Source organism: Pipistrellus hanaki, assembly GCF_964339955.1.
Source record: "Pipistrellus hanaki genome assembly, chromosome: 9".
Classification (NCBI taxonomy): domain Eukaryota; kingdom Metazoa; phylum Chordata; class Mammalia; order Chiroptera; family Vespertilionidae; genus Pipistrellus; species Pipistrellus hanaki.
Genome location: NC_140511.1, coordinates 8,202,733 through 8,225,609, shown reverse-complemented (window position 1 = coordinate 8,225,609; position 22,877 = coordinate 8,202,733). Strand labels below are relative to the sequence as shown.

The window sequence follows — 22,877 nt, the reverse complement described above, 5'->3', positions numbered from 1 at the left end:
GGCCTTAATGGAAAAAAAAAAAATATTTCACTATTTCTGTAGGATAGTTGTGTTGGAAACATGTTTTCCCTTCTGTTAATTAGATTTGTCATTTGCATTATTTTCTATTGCAAAGCGAAGGAAGCCTGGCCGCCGGGGCTTGCTTCATTGAGTGTCCGCCTGCACAAAAGGTTGCAGGCTCCATTCCCAGTGTGGGGCATGCAGGAGGCCGCCAGTCGATGTTTCACTCTCATATCAATGTTTCTCTCTCTCCCTTCTCTCTCTAAAAATCACATTAAAAAAGTATTTTTTAAAAAGTGAAGGCAAGTAAAGTGTGGTTTTGTTCCTTGTTTTCTGTCCCTGTAGGAAAAACCACCTCCCGTCAGCAAGCAGGAGAGCGCAGGCACTCTGAACACCCTCAGCACTCTCTCCAGCGGCAGCAGCGCCAAGCAGAAGGCCCCCGCGGATGGCGTCCACAGGATCAGAGTGGACTTTAAGGTAAAAGTGTTCAGTGACCACGTAGTATATTGAGTCGTGGACTTCATATTTTTAAAATAATTTTTTTATGTTTCATTTACAGTTGACTTTCAATATTATGTTAGCTTCAGGTGTACAACCATGTGATTAGAAAATTATCTAGTACCCATCTGGCACTATATAGTTATTCCAATATTATTCCTATGCCAATTTTGTAACTACCAGTTTGTGCTTCTTAATCCCTTCACTTTTTTTTTTTTTTTTTTTTACTTATTCCCTTAACCCCCTTCTCCTCTGGCAACCATCAAAATATTCTCTGTATCTAGGAGTCTGTTCCGTTTTGTTTGTGTACTTTGTTCCTTAGACTCCACATACAAGTGAGAGCATCTGGCATTTGGCTGTGACTTATTTCACTCAGCACAATACCCTCTGGGTCCATCCATGTTGTTGTAATTAGCAAGATTTTATTTCTTTTTATGGCTGAGTCGTGTTTCACTGAGTAATGCCCCACTTCTTTATCCATTTGTCTGTTGATGGCACTTAAGTTGCTTCCACACTTTGGCTATTGTAAATAATGCCACCGTGAACATGGATGAATGTCTTTTTTATTTAGTTTTTGGTTTTTTTCAGAAAAATACCCAGAATAGGAATTATTGAATCCTTTGTGTCTTGTTATAATCTTTGTTTTAAAGTCTGTTTTGCCTGGTATAAGTATTGCTATCTTAGCTTTTTTTGTTTGCTCCATTTTCATGAAATTTCTTTTTTTATTGCTTTATTTTCTCTGTGTCTTTCCATCTGACAGGAGTCTTGTTTTGACAGCATATGTCAGCGTCTTATCCATTCAGCTTTCCTGTGTCTTTTGATTGGAGCATTTAAGCCCTTGGTATTTAAAGTTATTGTTGATAGATACATAGTTATTGCCATTTTATTATTCAAACTCTGATCTTTTTCTTCTTCTTCTTAAAGAAGACCTTTTAACATTTCCTATAATACTAATTCGTGGTGGTAAACTCCTTTAGCTTTTTCTTTTCTGGAAAGTTCTTTGTCTATCCTTCAATTCTGCTTTGCTCTAGAGAGTAATCTTGGTTGAGGGGTTCTTGCTTTTCATCACTTTGAATGTTTCTTATCACTCCCTTCTGGCCTATGAAGTTTCTGTTGAGAAATCAGCTGACAGTCATATGGGCGCTCCTTGTAGGTAACTGCTTTTCTCTGGCTGCTTTTAAGATTCTGTCTTTGTCTTTAACCTTTGTCATTTTAATTACGATGTGTCTTGGTGTGGGCCTCATTTCATTAAACTAATTTGAGACTCTCTGTGCCTCTGGGACTTTATGTCTGTTTCCTTCACCAGGTTAGGAAAGTTTTCTGTCAATTTTTTCTTTTTTATTGTTACAGTGTTACAGATGTTGCCCAATTTCTGTCATTTTCCCAATAGCTTTTCAATTCCTTGTTCTCTCTCTTCTTCTGGTGCCTCCATGGTGCAAACGTTGCTGCACTTGAAGTTGTCCCAGAGGCTCCTTACACTGTCCGCATTTGGGGGCATTTTTCTTGTCCTTGTTGCTGTTCTGATTGGGTGTTTTCTGCTTCCTTATCTTCCAAACATCTGATTTGATTCTTTGCCTCATCTACTCCACTAGTACCATTGGTTTCCTGTAATGTATTCTTCATTTCAGTCAGTGTATCCTACATTTCTGGCTGTGTGGTATTTTTTTTTATGTTTTCTATCTCATTCACATTTACTGTCTCTTTGTTTCTCACTGAGTTCCTCTACTCCTCCCCTAAGTTCATGGAGCACCCTTATAACCAGTGTTCTGAACTCTGCATCTGGTAGATTCCTTGTCTCCATTTAGTTCTTTACCTGGGTTTTCTGTTCTTTCACTTGGGATATGCTTCTTTGTTTTCTCACTTTGGGTTTTCTGTTCTTTCACTTGGGATATGCTTCTTTGTTTTCTCACTTTGGCAGCCTCCCGCCTTGTTGCTATGGATTAGGTAGAGCTGCTGCGTCTCCTGGTCTTGGTAGTATAGCCTAATGTGGTAGGTGTCCTGGTGGGGCTGCCTCCCTGGTCACCAGAGCCAGGCATCCGGCTGTGCCCCCAGTGTGGGCTGTGTGCGCCGCCTGCTGTAGTTGAGCCTGGGTTGCTGTCGGTACCTCAGTGGGAGGGAGGTACCCCAGGCTGATTGACTGGTAGGGCTGCAGAGACCACAGCGGAGGAGCTGCTGTGCAGTCGCCCACCTCACGGAACAGGACTCCCTTTAGCGGGGCTCTGGTGCCTGCCCAGCCTATCCCTGAGTGTAGTGATGGTTGGGTGGTCTGAGGTCCATGTGGTCTGAGGTGGTCCCTGGATGTGCTGGTGTTGGGTCTCCTAGGAGGAGCTAGCCAAGGTCAGCTGCTGCCTTGGAGTCATCCGGCATGAGTTACAAGATGATCTGCAGTGGCTGCTACCTGTGCCTGGCGTGGAGGTGCCTGGGAGAAGGCTAAACTGAAAACTGAGTTCAGTTGCTACTGTTGCTGGGGTTGGGGCTGCTTAGCAGCAAGTATGGGGGCCTGCTGAGGCTAGATGCTGCTTGTTTGGGGTTTGTGGACCCTTTGAGAGATTTTAGGAAAGTCTACAGCATGAGCAAGGGCAGGCCATTTGTATGGGAAAGCCACTGGGATCATCTTGGATGGGCCTGCACGTTGGATGGGTAAGGGTCTCGGAGTCACTGGGGCAGGCAAACTTGTTAGCCAAGATGATTGAGACTCAGATATGGTACTCAGAGGGAAATGAGCTGGAGCAGAAGTCACAGGGACCTCTTTGCAGCCCCGAACCCTGGGCTGGGCGCCTCTTGTGGGGCTGGGACTCCCCTCGCAGCCAAGATCCCCTCCCGATTTGTAACCACCACACATGGCTGTGGGACCTTCATCAGAAGCCAGTGTCCTTGACTCAATCAAGATAATAATGTTAGCAGAGGTGCTGAAAGCAAGGAAATTCAGCACAGAGTGGGGAAATGAACATGAACTACCATCAGCAGAGGGTTCGTGTGTGTGAGTAATAAAGTACATTTACATCAATATAGTGTCTGAGGAAATCATCCTTTCCCAAGGGAATTATCAAAGGATGACAATAACTTGGATCAGTAAAACTAACGGGAATTCAGTCCCAGTGTTACTTTGCATTGTAGTTAGCGTGAATTAAACCCATAAAGAGGTGACCGTTTTAACAGTTGTACTAGTATCCGATAGTAAATGTTTTTAAAGCAGCAGTTGTTTTTGAACTCATTAAAGGAGGTATGCTTGGTGTTGCTGTGTCATGTAAAACTTTCATACATGGTTTTTCTCTCCGCAGGAGGATTGTGAAGCCGAGAACGTGTGGGAGATGGGCGGCTTGGGCATCCTGACCTCCCTCCCCATCACGCCCAGGGTAGTGTGCTTCCTCTGTGCCAGCAGTGGGCACGTGGAGGTGAGAGACTGCCTTCTGGTGCCCTAGCAAGGGTCATGTAGATTAGTTTTCATTGATGAAACTATCATTGTACTAGAGGCCCAGTGCATGAAATTGTGCAGAATGGGGTCCCTAGGCCTAACCTACGATCGGCCATCTTGCGCCCTGCCGCTGTCCACCCCAGTTCCCTGTGGTTCCCCATTCGCCATCCAGCAATTGGAGCCTGTGGGCCGGGGGGGAGGGACCGAGAGGTCTGCCTTCCGCCTGCTTGCCAGTCCCCAGTCCTGCCCTGCTGTCACCCATCCTGGTTCCCCGTTGGCCACCCAGCTATCAGAGCATGCGCGCTGCGGGGAGGGGCTGATGGTGTCAATGTCCCTCATAGTGACTGGTTGATCAGTCTTTCTAGTCGTTATGCTGTTATGGTTGCTGGCTTTTAGTATTTAGTATTCTGTTTTGTTAGTAGGCAGCAGGTACTATGCACCCTGCCTGGTTTGACTCAGTGATAGAGCGCTGGCCTGCAGACCATATCCTGGGTTTGATTCTGGTCCAGGGCATGTTTGATTCAGTTGCAGGCTCCTCCCTGGCTCAAGGCCACATGCAGGAGGCAACCAATCAGTGTGTTTCTATCACATCGATGTTTCTCTCTTTCCCGCTCTCTTCCACTCTCTCTAAAAATCAATGGGAAAATTCTCGGGTGGAGATTAAAAAATAACTAAACCAGTTTATGAAATACTTTTGAAATGTTTTAGAGATTTTAGGAAGCCATCTGCTTCATAGTAGGGTCACAAAGGTGTATTGAATGAGAAAAGTGTACTCTTTACTGAGGCCTGGTTTTTCTGCTAGATGCTTAAACAAGGAGAAAAATAATACGAGTTCCTCTAGGAAAAGAGACACTTTTGATGGTTTTATATTGAATATCCAAACCCCTTGTCTCTGAAGAGCTCTTTAACAATTAGTAAGGAAAAGGAGTACCACCCAGTAAGAAAGAAGTTTAAGGACAGGAATATAAAACGCATGAAATGGGAAATAAAACAGTGTGGGCGGAGGTGGTGAGCCTTCTGATGGGAGTGAAAGCATGATATAAAGGGGGAACCGCATGACATAAAAAGGATTGTGAGAATGGGCACTCTCTCCGGTGGAGCTAAATCAGTTACAGTCTTTCTTTCTGAGGGCTCTTTGGAAGTATGTACTCCATTTTAGATGGGTATACCCTCTAAGCCAGCAGTTGTGCTGTAGGCATTTATCTCATGAATGTAACTGGATAAATGGGGAAATGTGTAAATGTATGTACACGTATATGTGTATGTACAATACATATAAAAGCAAACCTTTCCATATACACTGAGTGGCCAGATTATTATAATCTCTGAATGCATAATAATCTGGCCACTCTGTGTGTGTGTGTGTGTGTGTGTGTGTGTGTATTAGAGACCTGGTGCATGAATTTGTGCATGGGTGGGGTCTGGCCAGCCTGGCCATGGGGAGGGGCATGGGCGGTTAGCCGACCTGCCTGCTGTTTGAACTCCTGGTCAAGGGAACAATTTGCATATTAGCCTTTTATTATATAGGATATACACTGAGTGGCCAGATCATTATGCGTTCAGAGATCATAATAATCTGGCCACTCAGTGTATGTGTTTACACATCATGAACCGAAGGGTTTCCTTCAGTATTGTTTATGCTAGGGCTGCTTTAGATCAGTGTTTCCCAACCTTCTCTCATGATGAGAATCACCTGGTGGAGTTGTTAAACTACAGATTCCTGAATCCCAACTAAGAGGTGCTAAACTAGAATTTTGGGGAGCATATAGGTAAAATTGTACAGAGCACTAAGTTAAGTATACAATTTTACCTATATGCTCCCAAACATTCTAGTTTAGCACCTCTTAGTTGGGATTCAGGAATCTGTGTTTTAACAACTCCACCAGGTGATTCTCATCATGAGAGAAGGTTGGGAAACACTGCTGTAGATGACATTGAAACTGAGAACATCCAGCCTGCAAGTGCCAGGGGGCACTGTCCTTTTCCTACTTAATCGAGTGCTTTGTATTCACACACATGCTACCCACAGAGGAAGCACTCATGCACCAGGACTTCAGCTTCTGGGATAAAACAGTTTGTCCAAAGTGTGGTTGCTCTCATTTAAATGGCACGGCTGTGTGCAGCGACCCCACAGAATCCTAAAGCCGGACTGGAGGACGGATGCGCGCGCCCTCTGCCTCGGACAGGACAAGCAGGGCTTGCGGGTCTCCCACCAGCACGTTGTAAAAGGGGTTTATGTTGACATGATTTCAGATTTTCAGAAATGTTACAGGGGTAGCACAAAGAGCCCTCATCTGCCCTTCACCTGGAGTCCCCAAACAATAATAGTTTTCGTTTACTTTTTTTTCTTTGTATTTATATTTTATAAAATAAGAAATAAAATATACACACACTTTTATATACGTAGACATATTTTTCCTAAAAAATTGAGAGCACATTCCAGACATGTGCAGTTTCACTTCTAATTATCAAAATCAGAAATAAGGCCTGGCTGGTGTCTTATGAACCAAGAGCTCACGGTTCAATTCCTGGCCAGAACACGTGCCCGGGTTGCGGGCTCAATCCCCAGCCGATCAGTGATTCTCTCTCATCATTGATGTTTCTATATCTCTCTCCCTCTCCCTCTTTGAAATCAATAAAAATATTTATTAAAAAAAGAAAAACAGGAAATAACCTTAGTACATTATTATTAGCTAATCTATGGACCTTATTTAGGTTTGACCAGTTGTCCCAGTAATTATTTTAGGCAAAAGAAAATTCTGGTCCAGCCGGCAAGACTCAATGGTTGAGCATCAACCTATGAATCGGGATGTCATAGTTTGATTCCTGGTCAGGGCACATGTCTGGGTTGTGGGCTCAATCCCCAGTGTGGGACATGCAGGAAGCAGCCGATCAATGATTCTCTCTCATCACTGATATTTCTATCTCTCTCTCCTTCTGCCTTCCTCTCTGAAACCAATAAAATTAATACAAATATATTTTTTAAAAAGAAGGAACATTCTGGGTCACCCTCATTGGAATTTTTAAAAATACCGTTATGAAAATAATTTATTTCTAAAATTAGACATGGAAAGGATAAACCAGAGCTTACAACTGTTTAGAATATTGTAGAAAATCTTTAAAACCCTCCCTGTTTTCCCCTACCCCATTTCTTTACATCCCCATAGCTCTTTGTTTATAGCTATCTTATGTCACTTAGCACATCATGTGAAATCTTGGGTTGTACTTATTTTGTTACTTTATAATTTTATTACTCCCACATTAGTTCCCTGAATCTTCTGCAATGCCCTGTATTGTGCTGTTGAAAAAAGAAAAAATATACTCATTGCATACTGACTATATACTGAATAAAATAGAGAGCACTATATTCCTAACTCCCAAAGGATGTGTGTAGGATTTGGCTGGTATATCTGCATACTATTCCGTGACTTTTTCTTCATCTTTCCCCAGTTTGTGTATTGCCAAGTCTGCTGTGAGCCCTTCCACAGGTTCTGTTTAGAGGAGAACGAGCGCCCCCTGGAGGACCAGCTGGAAAACTGGTGTTGCCGTCGCTGCAAGTTCTGTCACGTTTGTGGAAGGCAGCACCAAGCCACAAAGGTACACGGCTAAGCAATAGAACTGCTTGGAGGATGACTATCTTCATTCCTGCCTCTGCCTTTAGGAGTTTGCATCTGTTTTTTCTCTTGACTTAGGCTGTTTGACTATTTGATTGGATATAATCAGTTGCCTATTTCTGTGTTTTAATTTTGGGGATATTGCACAAGACGTGGCATTGGATAAAATCCCCCAAATAAGTCAAGTCTACCTGATAAGCATACTCACCCCTGGGTGCCTTTGGCAGGAAGTAATTTCGTGGGTTTTGATGGGGAGTACGTAATTGGTGAGGAAACGTGCCGCTGGGCGGCTGTGCTGTGCTTACTGAAGAGAAGCGGGAAGTGAGGTGTGCAGCGACGCTGTCCGCCGAGGGGAGGTGATCCCATGCTGTGCCTTTGTGTCTGTCTCACAGCAGCTGCTGGAATGTAATAAGTGCCGAAACAGCTATCACCCCGAGTGCCTAGGACCTAACTACCCCACCAAACCTACCAAGAAAAAGAAAGTCTGGGTGAGTGCGCCACCGTGTGTTCCAGGAGGACTGTCATGGGCTGGGCTGGGGGGCTTACCTTAGCAGTGTCCTTGCTTGAAGATGTCAGGGTGACAGTTACTTTGGCCTTGTTATTAGAAAAAGCCATCCCAGGAGACAAGTCAACTCTAGATATTTGTGACCTTTTTAAATCAGAGGAGACACTACAGAGAAGAAACTCGACTGCGTTTGTTTCCTTCCTTCCAGATCTGCACCAAGTGTGTGCGCTGCAAGAGCTGCGGATCCACCACCCCAGGCAAAGGCTGGGACGCGCAGTGGTCCCACGACTTCTCACTGTGCCACGACTGTGCCAAACTCTTTGCTAAAGGTGCCGCCCAGAGGGTTTTGTCGCATTTTAGATGTTGTTCTTGGTGTTTGGAGGTGAACTGAACACTCACGTGGAATAAGATAAATGTCTTACACGTCTTTGCAAGGTTTCCATTTAGACACATTTACTAAGTTTCTAGTCTTGCTTTCTTTTATACAGAATTATAGCCACTAGGCATGCTTTATTAGGTTATGAGAAGAATTAAGTAGTTTTTTTTTTTATAAGAGTTAACCACAAAGAAGTTCTCTGAGCCAGTATTTCTCAAAGTGAGGTACATAGATATTTGATTGTTTCAGAAATGATTTTATGTGGTACTGAGGCAACCATTTTACCTGATTTTCTTTTATGTTTAGTTAACTTGTTAAGATGATTGGGGGGCCATTGGTCCACATGAACACACAGGTGTCAGGTGTGGGCTTCTGTGTGGCAGATTCTGTCTTATGCACTCTGTGCCCGCCACCCAGAGTCACATCTTCTGTCACCACGTATTAGGTCCCCCTTCTCCTCCACCTCCTCAGTTTGTGTTCACGGGTTTCAGTTTTATATCCCACATAGAGTGAAAAATCATATGGTTCTTAGCTTTTTCTGACATTTCACTTAGCATCATGCTCTCAGGGCCATCCGTGCTGGTGCAAATGGCGCTATTTCACCCTTTCTTGTGGCTGAGCGGTATTCCACGTGTGTGGACTACATCGTCTTTAGCCAGTCCTCTTCTGAGGGCACTTTGGCTGCTTCCTGGCCACTGTGAACAGTGCTGCAGTGAACACAGGGGCATGTTCATTGTGAATACATGATTTGAGGTTTCGGGTACATACCCAGGAGAGGGATTGCTGGGTCCCTCAGTTCTTAATTTTCTGAGGAATCACCGGACTGCTTTCCATGTGGCTGCACCGGTCTGCATCCCCACCAGCAGAGAATGAGGGCTCCCTTTTTCCCACAGCCTCTCCAACACTCGTTGCTTGTCTGGTTGATTATGGCCACTCTACAGGTGTGAGGTGGCATCTCACTGTAGTTTTGATCTGCATTTCCCTAACTGCCGGTGAGGTGGAACACCTTTCCATTGTCTATTGGCTGTTTGTCTTCTTGGGCGGGGTGTGTTTTCAGGTCCTCTGCCCACTGTTTGATTGGATTATTTGTTTGCTGTTGACTTTCATGAGTTCTGTATATATTTTGGAGATTAAACCTTTGTAGTAACTACTGTTTGCAAATATCTCCCATCAGGTTGGCTGCCTCTGTGTTTTGTTGTCAGTTTCTTTTGCTGTGGAGAAGCTTTTTAGTTTGATGTAATCCCATTCATTTATTTTTGCCTTTACTTCCCTTTAAGGTCAAGTTCATAAAATATTCTCTGTGACCAAGATCCTTAAGTTTAGTGCCTATATTTTCTTCTACGTAGCTTATTGTTTCGGGTCTTATATTTAGGTCTTTGATCCATTTTGAATTAATTTTCTTTTCTTTTCTTTTTTTAATGATTTTTTTACAGAGAGGAAGAGAGAGAGACAGAGAGCTAGAAACATCGATGAGAGAGAAACACCGACCAGCTGCCTCTTGCACACCCCCCACCGGGGATGTGCCCGCAACCAACGTACATGCCCCTGACGGACTCGAACCTGGGACCTCTCAGTCCGCAGACCGACGCTCTACCACGGAGCCAAACCGGTTTCGGCCATTTTGAATTAATTTTTGTATATGGAGACAAATTAATCTAGTTTCATTTGTTTACATGTCTCTGAATTGCCAGATGTTTTAGCTCTGATCTCCCAATCTTTAATCTCTATCGCTGCCTTAACACAGTACAGCCTGCTGCTTGGGAGTGGGTATGTTTGCCCTCACCGCAACCGCAATCCTTGGCCTCCACCTCTGGGTCCTGCCCCAAGCGCCCTCCTGGGATAGTCACAGAGGGGGACGTCAGTTCTACTGCGATAGTCTAGGATACAGACAGTCTCCTGGCCCAAGGGCCTAAGGGCCCTGTCTGGGGAGTCCACGCTGCAGCGGGCTCTGTGATCCCGGGAGGGCTTTTTGTCTGAAACACCACCAGCAGCAGAGAGGGCACGGGAGAACCCGCGTCTGTCAGGCATTTGCTGGCTCAGACCTTTTTGCTCCCATGCCACTCGGAAGGAAACTCCCAGCTGCAGGGCCACATCGCTGGGCCGTCTGTGCTTCCCTCCCTGCTTGTCCCGGGTTTGTTCCCGGTGGCCCACCTGTGGGCTTCCGTGCAGGACTCAGTGTGCCTCTGCACTGAGCAGGGCTTTCTTTGTTGAGTTAGACTTGGTTAGCTTGTGAAGGTTCAGGGGAGAGGACTGGGTGAGCTGTCATGCTGCCACTCCTCTGATGTCATTTCAAATATTCAAACATTTTCCCTCAATAGTTACACCAGAGACCAGCCAGCATGGCTCAGTGGTTGAACCAGGAAGTTATGGTTCGATTTCCGATCAAGGCACATGCCCGGGTTGTGTCCTCCATCCCCAGTGAGGGGCGTATAGGAGGCGGCCTATCAGTGATTCTCTCATCATTGATGTTTCCATTTCTCTCTCCCTCCCCTTCCTCTCTAAAATCAATGAAAACATATTTTAAAAAATAGTTAATGCTAGAAAAAACATATCTAAGTAATTCATTGAACTCATCATTTTATTCACTTAGAATAAATATGATGTAAAAGGTCACTCACTCTTTGAAGCTATTTAAAATAGGCAAATCAGTGCTAAGTCTATTCATTAAAAAATAGGGGATATGCGGATAAAGCAAATTAGTGAAGGTGTACTTCATTGTGCTGGAATTTAGAAGCATTCTATAAAAGCAGTGAGAATAAAGAAAAGTGTAAATTAACTGTTCTTTATTCCCATACCCTCATCTCTTTGTAAGATTTAAACATTTCTTTGGAACGTTTAAGAGAAAGTTCTCTCTTCCATGCTTTTTCTGTTATGTTATCTTAAATCTGTCTCGGGGCCTTTAATCATGAGCCTGGAGAGCGAGCGGCCTGTCCAAGAGCTCAGAGTGATCCCGCTGCTTTCCAGGTGTGTGTGCATTCCCTGGCAGGGCCGAGCTGACGTGTATTAAGTAGCTTCTGCATTTTATTTGTTTATTTAATTTAAAAATACATTTTTATTGACTTCAGAGAGGAAGGGAGCAGGAGAGAGATAGAAACATCAATGATGAGAGAATCATTGATTGTCCGCCTGCTGCACGCCCCCTACTGGGGATGGAGCCGGCAACCTGGGCATGTGCCCTGACCGGTATCAAACTGTGACCTCCCGGTTCATAGGTTGACACTCCATCACTGAAGCGTGCCGGCCAGCGGTTCCTGCATGTTAGATCAGGTTCACATACAGAAGTCCAGGCCAGGGGTTCAGTGGAGTGGGAACCAAAGCACTTAGCTGAGCACGTTGCTTTGCTTTCAGGAAACTTCTGCCCGCTCTGTGATAAGTGTTATGACGATGACGACTATGAGAGTAAGATGATGCAGTGTGGGAAATGTGATCGCTGGGTCCATTCCAAATGTGAGAATCTTTCAGGTACAGAAGGTTGGAGTCTTTTTATTACCATTTTCTTTTCTGATAGCTACCCTGACAGCCCCCTCAGTCCTCCCAATGTAAAAACTGGCAGTGTTACGTGAATTTTTTATAATTAACTTCTTGTCTTTAGAATCAACAACATAGTGTGAAGTTTGTGCCCATTTATCTTGAACATGTCCCTCTGAAATACCTACTTGCTGTCCTTTGCGGGTACCATGACCTATTGATCCCCCAATAACCAAAGCCCGGACTAGTATTAACGTCTCCTGGAAGATCCATAGGTGCGAGCTCCCAGGGGATGTTAGTCTCAGTGCTGTTTCTACCAGACGGCTTTCTCTGAAGCTCAGTGGTGTAGTCTCCCCTCTTCCCTCTCCCGCTCTTCAAAGCACCTTATGATTGTAGGTTTTTGCTTTCCTAGATGAGATGTATGAGATCCTGTCGAATCTGCCGGAAAGTGTGGCCTACACGTGTGTGAACTGCACCGTGCGGCACCCTGCGGAGTGGCGGCTGGCCCTGGCCACGGCGCTGCAGGCCTCCCTCAAGCAGGTGCTGACGGCCTTGCTGAACTCTCGGACCACCAGCCACTTGCTACGCTACCGACAGGTAGGCCCCGTCTCCTTTGGGTTCTCAGAGTTTGTCCTTCAGTGGTTTTTACTTCCAGAATGGTTTTTGGTTGGGTGGGTGTTTTTCTTTTTTTCTTTTTTTTTATTTTAATTTTGCTTCATTTAGTTTTGCTTCACTTAGTCATGTAGGTGACTTGTTTTAACCTTGAAATCATTAAAACATTTTTCGAGCCAAGAATAAAACCTTCTAGCCCAGCCAGCGTTGCTCGGTAGTTGAGCCCCAACCCATGAAGCAGGAGGTCACCGTTTGATTCCCGGTCAGGGCACATGCTAGGGTTTCGGGCTCCATTCTCAGTGAGGAGCATGCAGGAGGCAGCCAATTGATGATTCTCATCACTGATGTTTCTATCATTCTCTCCCTCTCCCTTCCTCTCTCTGAAATAAATAAAAACTTTTAAAAAAGAAGAAGAATAGGTCCTTCTTTGGGGTAAGAAATAGGAAGGAGGCATATTTCAAAGGCCTTACTGTTATAAGAAGTTTGGACTTTACTAGGATACTCTAAAGGCTCTGAGGAGTCAGTGAAGGCCTTCACCCAAAGGAGGAACCTAGCCTGGCCGGGTGCCATGGAGCAGCATCCCCCACACCAGAAGGTGGTAGGTTCGATACCCAGTCAGGGCACATGCCCAGGTTGCAGATTTGATCCCCAGTTGAGGCAAGTTCAGGAGGCAGCCGATTGGTGTTTCTCTCTCTTTTCCTCTCATGGTTTCTCTTTCCTTCCCCGTCCCTCCCCTGCCCCTCCCTCCCTCTTCCTCACTGGTTTTCTCCCTCTGAAATCAATAAAAATACATATCCTATGCTGCGGATTAAAAATAAAAAGAGTAACTTGATCAGAGTTGCTTTTTAGAAAAAGCATGTTTCTGATTGGAGAGCGGGGCAGGGTTGGAGACGCCTGAGCCTCAGCAGGACAGGGTTCAGAGACAGCCTGTCACTGAGGTGAGCGAGAGCACGGTGCCTCCTCTCAGGTGGGAAGGGCCAGAGACGGCGTAGCTCTGGGGAACCCCTGGGGCTCCTCAGGGTACAGTTTGAAAACTGCTGCTACGGAGCCGCACAAGCTGTGGACTGCGTCTCTACTAGTCATCAGGAACTCAGGAGTGATTGGTTGACAGAACCACGTGGGTAATGTTAACACAGAGCTAGGCTGCTGCTTTCTCTTTAAGAGAGCTTAGTTTTTTAAACAGGAGGTTAGCTGTGCCCTAGCTGGTGTGGCTCAGTGGGTAGCGTTGGCCCTCAGACTGTTGGTCCTGGTTCGATGTGGGTAAGGGCATGCACCTCGGTTGCAGGCTTGACCCTGGTTGGGGCTTGCGTGGGAGGCAGCCAGTCAATATATCTGTCTCACATCAATGTGTCTCTCTGTCTCTTCTACTCTAAAAATCAATGGAAAAATATCCCCAGGTGAGGATTAACAAAAAATGTATATTTAAAAAGAAAATTAGCCGAAACCGGTTTGGCTCAGTGGATAGAGACTGCAGACTGAAAGGTTCCAGGTTCGATTCTGGTCAAGGGCATGTACCCAGTGGGGAGTGTGCAAGGGGCAAATGATTCTCTCTCATCGATGTTTCTAACTCTCTATCCCTCTCTCTTCCTCTCTGTAAAAAATTCAATAAAATAATTTAATAAATAAATAAATAAATAAAAGAAAATTAGCTGCCATTTATGTCTTACTTAAAAGCAACTGGACAGTTTGTGGAGGGTTTTTTTAAAATATATTTTTATTGATTTTAGGAGGAAGAGGGGAAGAGAGAGAAACATCAGTGATGAGAAAGAATCATTAATCGGCTTTTTCTTGTACGGCCTCTACTGAGGATCAAGCCCACAGCCTGAACATGTGCTCTGACCAGGAATTGAACCTCTGGCCTCCTGGTTCATAGGTCAACACTCAACCACTGAGCCACGCTGGCCGGGCAGTTTCTATTTCTTCATGCTAGGCTTGGAATTTACCAAGCAAAATCTTAAATTAGCTAAGATAGCTGGCTCATTTTAACTTTTCCTTTTCTATAATTGGAGAAATCTCTTATTTCCATGTTCTTTCAGTTTTATAATATGAATCACTCAGTCCCATCTGTATTAACTTTAATAGCATTTGCCTAGATGCCTATTCAGTGTCAGCTAAGTGAAGCCTGCCTTTCCTGGACACAGGCTGCCAAGCCCCCAGACTTAAACCCCGAGACGGAGGAGAGCATACCTTCCCGCAGCTCCCCGGAGGGCCCGGACCCGCCCGTGCTCACGGAGGTCAGCAAGCAGGAGGAGCCGCAGCCTGTGGATCTGGAAGGGGTCAAGAAGAAGATGGACCAAGGGAACTACACGTCTGTGGTATGTCTGCGGCGAACGACCAGCATTCCCAGGCCGGTGGAGTTCCCGGCTCTTTGTGGAAGATGGAGCTGGGGATAAGCATTAAAGGATGATTTGAATTCTGTTTAGAAATGTCATGTGGCCTTAAATACCTAAAAATAGGTGGGTGGCTTTAGCTCTTTGTTTCAGAAGGTTAGTGTCTTAAGGGGTTCTTTTTTATTTCTTTTTATTTGGCTTTTATCTGAGTTCTCTGAAAATTACTTTCATATTGAAGTCTTTTTATATTAATACTGTTTATGGCCCTGGTGTGGCTCAGTTGCTTGAGCATCGTCCCATGCACTGAAAGGTCGCTGGGTCTATTCCCAGTCAGGCAGTGCCGCCCAGAGCACAGACTTGATCCCTAGTGGAAGGTGTGCAGGGGGCAGCTAATCAGTGGTTCTCTGTCATCAACGTTTCTCTCCACCCCCTCATCATCACCCCCCTTCCCCCGCTTCTCTCTCTCCCTTTCTCTTTCCCTCTAAAACTAGTACAAATATATTTTTTAAAAACTTTATAGAAAAAATAGCAGTGTGAAGGTAATTGGCTTGACTTTTTTTTTTTTTTTTTTTTTTTTTTTTTTTTTCCACCCAAAATTTTGGTTGCCTCCCAAAAAGAAAAAATTGGGAGAGAGAGATATGGCTTGACCTTTTCGAGATAACATCTGAGCATTATCTTTCTGTATAAGGTCTCCAGTAAGGGACGTGCAGGAGGCAGCTGATCTGTGATTCTCTCACTCACCATTGATGTTCGTTTTCTCTCTCTCTCTCTTTCTCTCTCTCTCTCTGTCTCTGTCTCTGTCTCTGTTTCTCTCCCTTCCTCTCTGGAATCAATAGAAATAAATTTTAATGAAACATTAATAGAAACTGCACTGTATGAAACTAAGGCATTAGCTTCCTGTGGGCCCTCCGCTGGGTGGTCAGGAGGGAAAGGAGGTGGTTCGGAAAGCACCGTGTCATTAGTGACTGCTTCGCTTTTGTCCGCAGTTGGAGTTCAGTGATGACATCGTGAAGATCATCCAGGCGGCCATTAATGCAGATGGAGGGCAGCCGGAGCTTAAGAAAGCCAACAGCATGGTCAAGTCCTTCTTCATTCGGGTGAACCACATTAATACACGTTAATAGCCACCTTCTTAATGCCTGTCTGCAGGGACTCCCTCCCCCCCAACCCCCCGCCCCCGAACAGAACAGATCTTGTCTCTTCTTTTTTTTTTTTTTTTTAAATATATTTTATTGATTTTTAACAGAGGAAGAGAGAGAGGTAGAGAGCTAGAAACGTCGATGAGAGAGAAACATCGGCCAGCTGCCTCTTCCACACCCCTACTGGGGATGTGCCCGCAACTAATGTACATGCCCTTGACCAGAATCGAACCTGGGACCTTTCAGTCCGCAGACCGACGCTCTACCACTGAGCCAAACCGGCTTCGACCAGATCTTGTCTCTTCTGCCTTGTGCTCTGCTCTCCACATACGGCATCTGGTTGTATTCACTCCTCTGACTCCTGGGGGCGTTGGGGGGGATCTTGGAGTGGATGTTCTTTCCCTCGCATCTGCAGGCGCTTGTGTGATGTGGGTTTTATGTGGTTTCCACATGAATGTTCACCGGTTTACATGCTGTTTGTTTGTTTGTTTGTTTGTTTTTCTGTTAGCAAATGGAACGTGTTTTTCCATGGTTCAGTGTCAAAAAGTCCAGATTTTGGGAACCAAATAAAGTATCAAGCAAGTAAGTAAATTTTTTTTTTCTCCTATGCTATATTTCTAGATTGAGGTTTCTCAAGAGTAGGCTTTAATATTAAAAACTTAATCAGTTGAAATGCTCTTTGAGTGCTGGCTTAGAGACAGCAGTGTATTTATAGTCTGTTGTTAGAATTGGGTCCTATTTTATTCATTTCAAATGGTGCTCTCTACCTCGAGTCCCTATATTTATTCTTAAGTTTTTATTCAGGTGAATCCTTTTGAGTCTGAGAAAGTGATCACTTGCTTCTGGAAGTTTCATCAGGAGTCCTACATTGAGATTACGCTTTTAAAGTAACACCAAGTCCCATGTGCTGAGGCGGTTTACAGGTTGTGGCTGTGCTCACGTGTGGGACTGGCCGTGCCCAGGCCAAGCCCCGGTGAGCCGAAGATGTCACTGTGTGCAGTTCGGTCGCTATGGGGTCAGTAAGTCTGTCGATCGATTGTTTCCAGCAGCGGGATGCTACCCAACGCAGTGCTTCCGCCTTCACTTGACCATAACTATGCTCAGTGGCAGGAGCGAGAGGACAGCGGCCGCACTGAGCAGCCTCCGCTAATGAAGAAGATCATTCCTGCTCCCAAACCCAAAGGGCCCGGAGAGCCAGACTCGCCCACGCCCCCGCACCCCCCCACGCCGCCCGCTCTCAGTAAGGATGCCCGGGGTTGGCTGGGGATCTAAATTTGATATCCTTGCACGTTAGAAACTTTCAGGTGATCCTTAAATGTAATGAAATCATTCTTTGTGCTTCACTTGGAATGTTAACAAGGAATTTATAGAAATACTCTAGTGAGTGGTGGGACAGCATAGCTTGGCACATTTTTTGAAAATGTTCCTTTTATAGGTTAGGAGCTGTTTGAGCCGAATTGTTTTCTTTTTCCTGGAAATCGAAATTAGAGTCGCCAGTTTTAATTGGGTGTCTTTGGGCTCCAAGGTACTGATAGGAGTCGAGAAGATAGTCCAGAACTGAACCCACCCCCGGGCATAGAAGACAACAGACAGTGCGCGTTATGTCTGACTTATGGCGATGACGGTGCCAATGTAAGTACTCGGCCGGGGTCCCACCTGCTGGGTGCTCAGAGTGAGCTGTGTGACCTTTGTGTCTAAGCTTGATGCCTGGGTGTTGTGGAACTCAGGGTTATTTCTATAACTGATTTAAAAGATGATTTGCCTTAACTTAACCTGCTGATGCCTAGTAATTTCTACCTTCTCAAAAAGATTTTTTGAAAGCCAATAAAATCCAAGTTGCACATTAAATAATTTGTATTTAACATGCTAAGCGCCCAGTCCGTCACCGGTGACGGACACTATACTTTCTGTCCAGAAGACAAAACAGGCTGGCGCTAGCTAGCGGGTTGATGCAGTAGAGCAGAATGGCTACGGTCCGTTTCTGTGCTGCTGATCTTCGCAAGGACTTAACCTCTCTGACCCTCCGCTTCATCTTTGAAATAAGCAGCAAAAGAAGAATCTTACCTCAGAATGGTTCTGAGGACCGAGGAGGGGATGTGTAAGGTCTGGCACACAGTCTGCTTTTTCTCTGATTCTCCCGTCTGTGGAAGAGGCGGTCAGAAAGGACGGGAGTGAAACGGGAACGCTGAAAAAGAAGTCTGATTTTTTATGTGTGTGTGCACTTAAAGAATTTTAATTAGGTTATTGAAGTTGTCTTGACTGAGGTAAAACAAATACCAAGGAAAACTTTCTTTGACATAATATTCTTTAAAGAGAAAAGGAATCTCTTTGTTTCCAGGATGCCGGCCGCTTGCTGTACATTGGCCAGAATGAGTGGACGCATGTGAACTGTGCTCTGTGGTCGGCAGAAGTGTTTGAGGACGATGACGGGTCCCTGAAGAACGTGCACATGGCTGTGATCCGGGGCAAGCAGCTGGTAAGGAGCAGGGAATGCCATCCAAGAGGCTCCCTCTGTTTCCAGATGTGCTGTCTGTGGCTGGGTGCCGCCTCCTGCTGTTTCCCATATGCCTTCGGGGTGGCCAGCAAGGACCCAGTATTGGTGTCCACGGAGGGCAGCTGGCTCTCCTGACCCTGGGAGTGAGGGCAAAAAAGGACCAGTGCCCTCGCTGGAGAAGGGCCCTGACGGTGACTGATGGAATAAGGTGGTGCCACAGCCTAGTGACAGGGAATGTCAGCCACGGATAGGTGTGTCTGTTAAGCCTGGTAACTAGGACACCATTACATTTCTGATACTCTTTCTAGAATGGAGTTCTTTGGGATAGAATAGCTTTCTAGAAAGATGATGTTTTTAGCCTTGATCTTCAAAGTTTCCTCTTCTCTAAACCAATCTTGCATCCTAGAAGAAAAACTATTTTGGTCCAAATTCTAAATCAAATTGTAATATTAAACTTGATTGGTTATAGGACCCCCTGGACCGTGGGAGAGAAAGGTTTGTGGAGAGGACTGTATGGCTCATATCCCTTCCCTGTGATCCAGCAGATTATCAATAAACAAAATTACATCTAGGAAACGCTAGAATGGGGAGGTGGGAAATGGCGTGAGATATTTGAACCTCTGACTCGGGCTGGTTCGTTCTGGTTTGCTAGCGATGCGAGTTCTGCCAGAAGCCGGGTGCCACCGTGGGCTGCTGCCTCACCTCCTGCACCAGCAACTACCACTTCATGTGCTCGCGGGCCACGCACTGCGTGTTCCTGGACGACAAGAAGGTGTACTGCCAGCGGCACCGGGACCTGATCAAGGGCGAGGTGAGAGCTGCCGCTGGCTTTTAATCCTCCGGGAATTCAGGGAGAAGAGGTGGCTGATAGCAAGCCAGGATGCAACTTGGCTTTACCTTCTCCTCTGTGCTCCTAGCACCTGCTCCCCTTAGCGAGAGGCAGGAGTCCTGGTGGGACCGGCGGTCAGAGCCGTGCCCTGTCCCTCTGAGAGGCAGCATCATGAGCAGTCTGTGACGGGACAGCCACGTACAGCTCCTCTGGGTTTCGTTTTAGGTGGTTCCTGAGAATGGATTTGAAGTCTTCAGAAGAGTGTTTGTGGACTTTGAAGGAATCAGCTTGAGGAGGAAGTTCCTTAATGGCTTGGAACCAGAAAATATTCACATGATGATTGGTAGGACATGGGCCTCGGTTGTAGGGGAGGCTGGATGTAGCATTGGGGGACTTGTTAGTCTTTGGTTATGAAATTATTTTATACTAGAGGCCCGGTGCATGGATTTGTGCATCGATGGGGTCCCTCGGCCTGGCCTGCAGGGATCCGACTAAAACTGGCTCACCAACATCTCCCCCGAAGGATCCCAGGTTGCAGCCAGGCGGCTCTCGGGTGATGCACCCTGGAACCGGGTTCCCTCCTCTCTGCTTCCGGGTGCATCACCCAAGAACCGCAGCTGCCAAGTCACCAAGCTCAGCAGCTCCTACATTGAGTGTCGGCCCCCTGGTAGTCAGTGTGCATCATACCTACTGGTCAGATGGTCGGGCGGTCACTTAGGCTGTTATATACATAGATGTACCGTTATCTCCTCCAATCACTGTTCTCTCCTTGGCCAGGCTCCATGACAATCGATTGCTTGGGAATTCTCAACGATCTGTCTGACTGTGAGGACAAGCTGTTTCCAGTTGGATACCAGTAAGTACCGCTGCACAGGGGAGACCGCCCACAGCCTGAGCACCCTGATGCAGTCAGTGTCACATTGTTAGGTGTAGAGCCACTCTTGTGAGTTACTTCTAACTGCTACTAAAAATTAACTTCTTTTTTGCTACTTGTTGTGGATGAGGACTAAAGTGTCATTTTATGTCAGCTGAATTCAGTTATGGAAGAAAAATATTGAATGATATTGTGATAAGTTTGCACGGTGACAGGTGATCACTAGAACTAATGGGGTGCTCGCATTGTAAGGAATAAAATGTTGAATCACAGCCCTGGTCCGGTTGCTCAGTTGCTTAGAGCTTTGTCCCCATACACCAAGGGTGCAGGTCCAGGCCCCAGTCAGGGCACACACAGGAGCAACCAGTGAGTGCATGAATAAGTGGGACAGCCAAACAGTGTTTTTCTATCGCTCCCTTCGTATCTCTAAAATCAATAAAATAAAATTTAAAAAACGTTTAATTAAAAAAATTAAATCTCTATATAACATGCTATTGTACACCAACTAACTATACTTAAAAAACAAACAGAATAATCCTATCTAATAAGAGTAATATGTAAATTGACTGTCACTCCAACACAATAGTCGCCCCCATGTGGTCAAAGATGGCTGCCCCCATGTGGACATAAGGTGGCCTGCAGGGAAGGGCAGTTGTGGGCAATCAGACCAGCAGGAGAGGCAGTTGGGGTCACCAGGTCAGCAAAGGAGGGCAGTTGCGGGGGACCAGGCCTGCAGGGGAGAGCAGTTAGGGGCAACTGGGCTGGCAGGGGAGGACAGTTGGGGGTGAACAGTCCAGGAGGGGGAGAGTATTTGGGGGGAACCAGGCCTGCAGGGGATGACAGTGGGGGGTGACCAGCTGGCAAGGGAGGGCAGTTAGGGGCAATCAGGCCAGCAAAGGGCAGTTAGGCATCGATCAGGCTGGCAGGGGAGTGATTAGGGGGTGATCAGGCTAGCAGGCAGAAGCAGTTAGGGGCAATCGGGCAGGCAGGCAGGCAAGCGGTTTGGAGCCAGTAGTCCTGGATTGTGAGAGGGATGTCCCAGATTGGAGAGGATACAGGCTGGGCTGAGGGACCCCCACCACCACCCCCATGCACAAATTTTGTGCCTTGGGCCTCTAGTCTATACATAAAAGCCTAAGCAATATGATGTCCACTGACCACCAGAGGGCAGACACTCAGCACACAGGCATGGGAACATGGAACAGTCTGATGAATCTCGGGGGATTCGTGCACTGGTGGTTCTCTAGTAGGAATTTATAATCTTTCCCATATGCAGCAAGTTGTTTAAACTTCTAACAAGTGACAATATAAATTCAAAATCCCCTTTCTAGCTCTCTCCTTTAGTTTCATTTTGCTGCATAGCCTTTAACTTAGTCCACCTCCCAGTGCTGACGACAGTTTGCACTGCTGGCTTAGCTGGCAGCTCTGGGTGAACAGCTCCCTCAGCACCCAGCAAATCTGAAGCAGTTACACTTCCCTGCCACATGGGGCGCTTGTCCCAAAGGAAACATCTTGTGTTCGCTCTTTCCTCATTTTGTACATATTGTGGGGCAGTGGTCCCTTCCTGAGGGCCAATACCTGATTCCTGCAGGAGTTAGTATTTTTTATCTGCATTTTAAGATATTTTACAATTCTTTCCGCCTGCTTACAATACACTTTTTAAAAAAAGACTTGATATTAGTTTCTGAGAAGCTAGAAAAAAACCAAGGTCTTTCAAAATTTTGGGGACATTCTGCCCTAGCTGGTTTGGCTCAGTGGATAGAGCTTAGTTGGCCTGCAGACTGAAGGGACCCAGGTTCCATTCCGATCAAGGGCATGTGTCAGGTTGCGGGCCTGATCCCTAGTAGGGGGCGTGCAGGAAGCAGCTGATCAATGGTTTTCTCTCATAATTGATATTTCTGTCTCACTCTCCCTCTCTTCTGAAATCAATAAAAATATTTTTTAATAAAATAAAAAGCATGGAACATCCTAATTTGGGAAATGTGTAAGTGTCCAGGAAATAAAGCGAAATTCTGTGAATGGAGACGGGGGATCTAGGATGAGAAGAGGTTTTGACAAATGTCGGTCTTTGCTTCTGGGCCCTCACCTCTGCTGGTCTACGACCCTTCCAGGTGCTCCCGGGTGTACTGGAGCACCACGGACGCCCGCAAGCGCTGCGTGTACACCTGCAAGATCGTGGAGTGCCGCCCGCCCGCCGCGGAGCCGGACATCAACAGCACCGTGGAGCACGGTGAGAACCGGACCATCGCCCACAGCCCCGCGTCTTCGGCAGGTTGGTCTTCAATCGGGTGTCACCTGGATTGTGCTTTGGGAACACTGGGTGGAAGCATGGGAGAATGTCACTTCGTTGGGAGGTCTCGTTCAAGAATTTCCCCAACAGCTGGCTTTTTATTGGGCCATTTGTTTGATACCTTACTTGGACTGCTTTTAGTAAGGGTTTTTATATCCCACCGCAGAAATGTCATCTAAAGAAAGTCAAAACGCAGCTGAACTTGTAAGTCCTTCATCACCAGACCGACCTCCTCATACGCAGACCTCTGGGTCCTGTTTTTATCATGTCATCTCAAAGGTTCCTAGGATTCGAACACCCAGTTATTCTCCAACACAGAGGTCCCCTGGCTGTCGGCCACTGCCTTCTGCAGGTAAAGGGTTTCATTGACTCCAAGGTCAGCCCAGACATGAATTTGTGATTTTCTTCAGGCCACTTTATTTTAGTGACTTAA

General features: G+C 46.0%; 1 protein-coding gene across 14 annotated transcripts in view; it reads left to right on the top strand.

The window, feature by feature from the left end:
* The window catches only part of KMT2A (lysine methyltransferase 2A), an 82,940-nt gene that overhangs the window by 34,640 nt on the left and 25,423 nt on the right, over positions 1-22,877 (top strand). For 9 of the 14 annotated variants that reach the window (XM_084895527.1, XM_084895529.1, XM_084895524.1 and 6 more), the window contains 18 exons: positions 346-477; positions 3,780-3,893; positions 7,364-7,510; positions 7,920-8,015; positions 8,241-8,361; positions 11,757-11,879; positions 12,289-12,473; positions 14,630-14,803; positions 15,805-15,915; positions 16,466-16,539; positions 17,004-17,197; positions 17,483-17,589; positions 18,296-18,433; positions 19,104-19,262; positions 19,506-19,623; positions 20,058-20,136; positions 22,266-22,426; positions 22,611-22,796. In XM_084895527.1, the coding sequence (XP_084751653.1) occupies positions 346-477; positions 3,780-3,893; positions 7,364-7,510; positions 7,920-8,015; positions 8,241-8,361; positions 11,757-11,879; positions 12,289-12,473; positions 14,630-14,803; positions 15,805-15,915; positions 16,466-16,539; positions 17,004-17,197; positions 17,483-17,589; positions 18,296-18,433; positions 19,104-19,262; positions 19,506-19,623; positions 20,058-20,136; positions 22,266-22,426; positions 22,611-22,796 (2,419 nt within the window). The remainder of the gene's footprint in view (positions 1-345; positions 478-3,779; positions 3,894-7,363; positions 7,511-7,919; positions 8,016-8,240; positions 8,362-11,756; positions 11,880-12,288; positions 12,474-14,629; positions 14,804-15,804; positions 15,916-16,465; positions 16,540-17,003; positions 17,198-17,482; positions 17,590-18,295; positions 18,434-19,103; positions 19,263-19,505; positions 19,624-20,057; positions 20,137-22,265; positions 22,427-22,610; positions 22,797-22,877) is intronic. The other 5 variants (XM_084895525.1, XM_084895535.1, XM_084895531.1 and 2 more) reach the window with 2 other exon arrangements.